This window comes from Pinus tabuliformis, chromosome X, assembly GCF_031772625.1.
Source record: "Pinus tabuliformis cultivar Carrire ecotype Pingquan chromosome X, CPIR1, whole genome shotgun sequence".
Classification (NCBI taxonomy): domain Eukaryota; kingdom Viridiplantae; phylum Streptophyta; class Pinopsida; order Pinales; family Pinaceae; genus Pinus; species Pinus tabuliformis.
Window position 1 is genome coordinate 897,232,251 of NC_142308.1, and position 7,227 is coordinate 897,239,477.

Genomic DNA, 7,227 nt, shown 5'->3' on the forward strand with positions numbered 1-7,227 from the left:
TTACTATTCTGTAGACAAAAAATAAATAATAGAAATAGATAAGTTAGGGCTTGTCAACCCTTTGCAGTTCCTGATCCATGTATGGTCTATGGAAATACTGGTAGATCTATTCTGGTGTGTGCTCCCTGATCAACCATTCCCCTCTAGGATGATGCATTGCCACTTTTGAAAGCCAGTTCGCGGGTTCATTGCACTCCCTGTAGATATGAGCACATGAAACATGATCAAAATGTGTTTTTAAAAACAAAACATCATCCAATATGGTTCTGAGTGTATATGCATGGCATGTAGAAATGCAGTTGAACCAGTTAATAACAATCTTGGAGTCCCCATAAACTTGTAAATGTCTACAGTTTTTGTTTATAGCAAAATATAAAAGATGACAAAGTGTAAGGAGCTCCGCAAAGTTATTTGTGCCATCTCCCAACCCCATACAAATATGGAAATAATGTGTCTCAGATATATGGAGGATAATTCCATCACCACAACCCTGTTCCTGTGATGATCCGTTGAAATAGGCCCAAGGGTGCACTTTTTCTATGACCTCCGGGGTGATGGTTTGAATCTTGGCAACCTATTCATCAACCGGAATTCCCATATAATTGTTACAAATCTTAGGAATAATCAAAGGCTAGACTATATGCTTCCCATGAAATATGTCATTGTTCCTGCTCATGCATATGTGCTAGCACACCATTAATGGAAGATTTGGGGATCTTGGGTTTGGAGCTTCAGCCCACCACCGATTCCAGCCATTTAGTATACCATCACCAGCCCAAGTAAGTGATAAATTAAGAGTATGTAACACTTGCTCCTAGATCTATTGTGTTGTAGGGTAGGAGAGAAAGAGATAGTGATTTGATTCCTCCTCCTCACGACATAATACACACCATGTAGGTCCCTGAAAAGATAGTTTTCTAAGATTAGTTCCGGTCGGGGTTTTGTCCATAATGATGTTCCACATCAAAAGATGAGTATGTGGCATGCCTTTTAGCTTCCATACGCTGCTCCACCATCTATCCAAAGAATTAAATTTATGACTAGCATGGATAATATGATATCCATCCTTTGGAGTATAGATCCGCTTATGTGAAAAACCCCAAATCAGTTCGTCATCCTCATCCCTTAGTCTCACATGGGATTCAATTAAAGTTGCTGAATATATCCTCCGCTCCATATGCCATTGATCTGGTATATCCAGGGCCTCCACTGGTATATGTAGTGGGGTTGTATAGGTCCCCGATCTGTGTGATGTTTGCCACTCCATTATGATTTAGGAAGGCAATCAAGCCAGGAGGGAGATGGTGTGAGTTGCCGCAACCAATCCATGGATCAGTCCCAATGCGAACAAACATACCGTTGTCGATCCGCTAAGTAAGACCCCTTCTTATGATGGGAAGGTTATTTATAACAGCCCTTTAAATCACTGATATTCCTTTCCTATTCCAAGCAAGTAACCTTAACCAGTTCATGATTATGCGCGACCATATGTATTTATAGGTAACCACCTCCGACCAAAGGCTCTTGTGCTTCAGGAGAAGCCATCCTAATTTGGCCGCAAGTGCTTGAGCAAAGGCAGAGAGGTTCTTGAGGCCCCAACCTCCCCATTTTTTGGAGTTGCAATTCTACTCCATTTGACCCACGCATAGGGTTTTCCCTCCTTATGACCCTTCCATAATAAGTGGCAGCAAACTCACTGAATCCTTTTGTTGGCTTATTGGGCCTTGACCCAGGTTCAGAAGAGTTATTAGCCAAAAAAATCCCACAGCTACTGGCCCTTTTGGCAATATCCCACGGAGCGCAGATTGACGTCTCACCCGAGGTAGCAGGGGAGGGTGCTGGAACCAGGTTTCCGCACCCTTGGGATGTCTTGATGTGGTCTGGGGGTTTGCGAACCGTTTTGTGGCCTCGCGCTACTTTACTTCCACGTAGATCCGGAACAAGGCACTTCCTTAATAGTTATTATTTAGGAGTTTGTTATAGATTAGATCTACTCCTTACAGTCTTTAAGCAACTATTTAATAGAGATAACCAATACGCGCGCCCAGAAATGTTATAGATTTGCATAAATTTAGAACATAAGCATAGCACATAGATCGACATAGATATATAAACCAGAAATGAACCAGAACCACAATGCTTCAGAGTTTACACAGTATTTTAGAACCAACTTATCTTTATTAATATTCTGGATTCAGTACAATTCACTTCCTGCCCTGTGCACACAGCTGCAGGGGTCCGCGCACACAGCAGCGGACTCTATCAGGCCTCCGCGCACACAGCTGCGGAGCCTCTATCCAACTACTAACACTTCATGACCTGGACGTACAGACTCAGAGCACATTTACTTTCAAAAACCCATAACACCATTCTCCCACCAAAAACTGACTTCTACCCTTAGAGCCTTGCTCTATTTATACATTCCCATGGTCCGCAGACCATGGGCAGACTGACCTACTTCCTATTATTCTATATTATTTTTGGGCGGACAACCCCTTGACTCGACCTATTACATTTTGTGCTCTGCGCATTTCGGAGATTTACAGTATTATTTCCCAAACTTCTAGGCTTTAAGCCCCAAAACTGTTACACGGGGCCTTCGCTACCCAACACCTTTGTAATATACCTTGGGGGATCCAGGCCAGAGACATCCAGAAGACTAGTGTTGCTTTTAGAACCGATTTAATGAGCACCAGTATACCTGCTATGGATAGTAGATGATGGCTCCAAATATTTAAACTTCTTTCCACCTTGGCAATCAGCCAGGTCCAATCTGCAATTTTGTATCCATCTGCTTTTATCCTGAAACCCAAGTACTTCAATCCATCCTCCATTGTCAGGTTTTGGAAGGGGAAGTTTTGGAGTGCATGATAGGTCTCTTGTTGAGTACAAGATGAGAGAGATAAGTGGATTTAGACCCATTTATTTCCATCCCTGTTGCAGCACAAAAATATTCAGCACTTTAGAGATAGTGTTGTTGTCCCGAATGCCTCCATCTAAGAAGATGAGCATGTCATCCACAAAGAGCAGATGTGTTAAAGTGCATTGCTCCATGATCTTGAGACCCCTGAGCCTCCCAACTCTTTTTTCCGATGCAATCAGCTTGCTTAAGCCTTCCATCACAATAAGAAAAAGCAATGGGGAGAGAGGACACCCCTGCCTGATTCCTCGCTCCGCCTGAAAGGAATGGGAGACTGATCCATTGATTAAGGTTCCAAAGGATACAGATGTAATGCAACACATTATCCATCTGATAAAAACCAGTGGAAAGCCCAAGTGAGTAAGGATCATCCTTAAGAATAACCAACTGACCCTGTCAAAGGCCTTTGAGAGGTCAATCTTGAGCATCACCCCTTTAAGATTCTTCTGTTTGATGGAGTGTAAGGCCTCTTGTGTCGTGCTGATGGCCTCATGGATTTTTCAATTGTGTAGGAAGGAAAATTGTTCCGAGGAGATGTTTCCTGATAGGATCGGCTTGATGCAGTTAGCAATGATCTTCGTAATAATTTTGTATAGGCAGTTACATAGGGATATAGGCCTAAAGTCATTGAAGGATAGCGGGGAGTCCATCTTGGGAATGCAGGCTATATAGGTGGAATTTATAGGTTCATACATTCTGTCCAATGAACCACATTCCTTGCACATCGGGTAGATCCTGTCCAATAATGTCAAAGAACGTAAGATAGAATTCCATGGACCAACCATCTGGCTCCGACTTTTGTCCTTCTTAAACCACTTCACGGTGCCCTCCAGTTCCCCCATAGCAACAGGTTTTATGAGATCCTCCACCAAGTCAGGTTCCACAAATCTAGGAAAATGCCCTGCAATGCGAATGATATTAGCTAGAGGTGTGCCTGGTGGGGCTTTGAACAACTGCTTGACGTGAGTGTTACCCAGCCGTGCCAGTTGAGTATAAGTTTTAGCATTCAGACCCTGTTCTGTAGACGTCTGCTAGATAGTATTGCTGGCTTTCCTTCCATTTGCAAATTTATGGAAGAATTTTGTATTTCCATCCCCTACTTGTAACCAAATTGCCTTGCTTCTAAGTCTCCAAGTTTCTTCCCGATCCAGCAGAATCTTTGATCTCTGGGTTTCCAAGTCCACAAGGTGTAGTTTTGCTGCTATAGAGGTGTACCCTCTTCCCTGTTCATCCGTTAGAGTGGCCAGCTGATTTTCAATGTCACCAAGGGTATGTTCCTCCTTGGCCTTTTTCCTTCTGGCCCAATCTATGGATAATCGCTTGAGTTTGATCAGGTTACTATAGAAACCCTCAGCCTTCCTCTGGACATTTGGTAAGGGATGGGCCTTCCAAAATTCTGAAACCAACCTGAGATATTCAGGGTCCTTTAACCAGGTCGAATTAAACTTAAAAGGAGCCCTAGGTTTTTTGAAGGAGCCTGCCACTTCTAGATAAATAGGGGAATGATCTGATATTCCTCTAGTGCCCACCCACTGTCTGTAATTTGTGAGGGAAGTAAGTAGATCTTCATGAATGAGATACCTGTCTAGTCTCCTCCCTAGAGCTACATCTCTAGTCCTTCTGTTGTGCCAGGTTGGTAGCTTCTTGTTCATAGGGACATCAATAAGACCATGTTGCTCCAAGAGGATGCTGAGCTGATCTGAGAGTGGATCCAGCTGCGAGTGGTGTCCCCAGAATTCTTCATGTCCGATGGAGAAATTAAGATCTCCCCCTAGAATAGTGGATTGGTCTATCAGGGGATTCTCAAGGAGCTGCTGCCAGAAATCCAATATACTGTGATTGGGTGCATAAATGTTCATAATACAGAGATTTCTACCCAATTCAGCTGAAAATATATCGATACCCAGGAAACCCTGACCTCCCCAAGCCGATGTAACCTTGATGGTTCGAGGGTTTATCCCGAGAGCTAGACCCCTGATCTCCCAACAACATCCAGGGCTTGAAAGTGCCACCCTGGCATGATAGTTAGAAGGGTCCTAACAATCAGCTCAAAGCTACCTAGGGTTTCTTGAAGAAAAATAATGTCACAAGGCTCACATCTCAAGAGTCTCTTAAGGGCTAATTTTTTAGAGGGACTAGCTAATCCCCTACAGTTGAAGGAGAGCCACTTCATGGGGGAACATTGCCAAGGGTGTCCGGTGCTCTAAGTATCCTTTCAATGGTGTTTTGTCTGCCTTGAGCTACATCATCCCCAACAATCTTAATGGCTTTGGACATCTTGGAAGGCCTCCCCTGGGTGGGTTTATGCTCAACATTAGAGGGTGTGATACCCAATCCAAGCGAGTTAGGGATTGCCTAGTGGCGGGAACGAAGGTTGTAGGAATGTGAACCCAAAGCAGATGGGGAAATAGGATTGTGTTGGAGCCCCTGTCTAAGGATAGTCGGGGGGTGGTGGAAAAGATAGGCAATGGGTGATCAAGTGCACAGGTAATGGGAGAGGTAACTAAACAAGGTGAAGATGTAGATGATGCCAATGAGAAAAAATATTGATTAAAATTCAGTGCAGAGGATAAGGGAGAAGAAACTGTACCTGATGTAGGAGCAGCCTTCACAGCAGACCGGGATCTAGTCATAGGAGGGGAGATTGGCGGCATCTCGGAAGCACTGGATGGTTGAACAATGACCCCAACCACATCCTTTGGACTATCCAAACCTATGGGCTGCTCATCCACAATCGCGTCTTCCGTCTGGCGATGTTTGGTTCCCTTTGTAGCAGCTGGAGTAGTAGGCATGAGTAGTGGGCATTCTTTGAAAATATGTCCAATCTTATGGCATTGTCTACAGTTGAATGGAATGCCTTCGTAATCAAGATTTTGTCAACGAGAGAAATGCCTCCAATGTAGGGTAATCTTTTCCTCCAGGCCTTCTCTGGTGTCCAAATGAACCAGGATGCGAGCCATAGTCATATTCCCTGACATTTCATAGGATTGATCATGTTCCAAATAGGTACCTAGTGCGTTGCCTATGTGCTTAAAAATGACTGGAGTCCAGTATTGCATCGGAAGGCCTGGTAATCGAACCCAAATCAGCCCAACTCCCATCTGTTCCCTCTCAGGATCAAATAAGGGATCCCATCTTTTCAGCAGAACAGGGGCTAATTCGATATGCCAAAATCTAGAGAGTATCCAGTCCGTGTACTCTTCCCTGTGGAAACGAAGGGCAAACCATCCTCGTGCAAGCACCTGAATGGTGGGTAATTCTTTGAGTAAAGAACCCCAAATCTCCGAGGTCCAGAGATGAAGTCTCTCCATAGTATAGTTCCACCCCCAAACTCGGCCCACCAAGACCTTCATGGCTATATCAGCAGCTTCCCCCATCGAGAGGTCTTTGCCCAAGGATAGATTGATGTCCCTGTCGACAGCTTTTAGGCACCTTCCTTTCTTTAGCTTGTTAGATCTGCGAGCTGTCGGATAGCCCCAAAGATGTCCCTGTATGCCCTGGTTAACTGTCTATGGGGTGGATGGGGTCGATTTAGGGTTTGGGATCGGGGAGCTGAAGCATCCAGAACAGATAGGGGTGTTGGGAGATGGCCCACCAGGTTTAAGGGTGCTACTGGATAATGCAGGGACAGGGTAGGTAGCAGTCCCAGGAGGGGGGATGCCAGAGGAGGAAGGGTTGTAGAGCAGGGCGGAGATGTGGGGTAGACGGGGTAGCGACACATTGAAAGTGGGCGATGGTTGTAGGCAGGTACTGAGGAGATTCAAGGTAGCTGGGGAAAGTGGTGGGCATTCCAAGCCGGAGGCATCTTCGATGTTGACAGAGGGTGGAGGATGGGGCACAGATGGCCCAGGTTGGCCCAGTGTAGAGCTAGGAGCTGACAGAGGCCGTAGAGATGCGGCAAAGGGACCAGAACTCGACACGGTGTGATGGCGAGACCAAATGACCTCATGGGGATTGGGGTCCTCGGTATAGTCCACCTCGTCCAGGTCCATTGCAATCGACAGGAAAACAGTCGATGGTGGTTACGGACTGTGAGGAAGGCCGGAGGACCACAAGAATGGAAAATACCAGAGAGCCCGCGGGAAACAGGCAAGGTTGGATGGAGTCTGGCAAGACGTGGAGGTTAACCCTGATCGGCAGGTGCCTAGCAGCAATGCCACAGTAACTCCATTATCACCAACCATCAGAGCTCTGCTAGGGTTTCTTTTCCTCTTCGTTTTCCGCCATTTTCAAAACAATTATTTGTTTGTGTTCTTGTCTATATTTTTGTTTGGAATAATTTATAAAGATATAACAGTCACGTGGTT

At 45.2% G+C, this 7,227-nt stretch overlaps 1 protein-coding gene across 1 annotated transcript; it reads right to left on the reverse strand.

Annotated features, from left to right (window-relative positions):
• Nucleotides 1-5,796: 5,796 nt before the first annotated feature.
• On the reverse strand, nucleotides 5,797-6,297 carry LOC149142577 (uncharacterized). The gene has a single exon (XM_089451514.1). The coding sequence runs from the start codon at nucleotides 6,295-6,297 to the stop codon at nucleotides 5,797-5,799; it is 501 nt and encodes a 166-aa protein (XP_089307640.1).
• Between the last annotated feature and the right edge of the window lie 930 nt (nucleotides 6,298-7,227).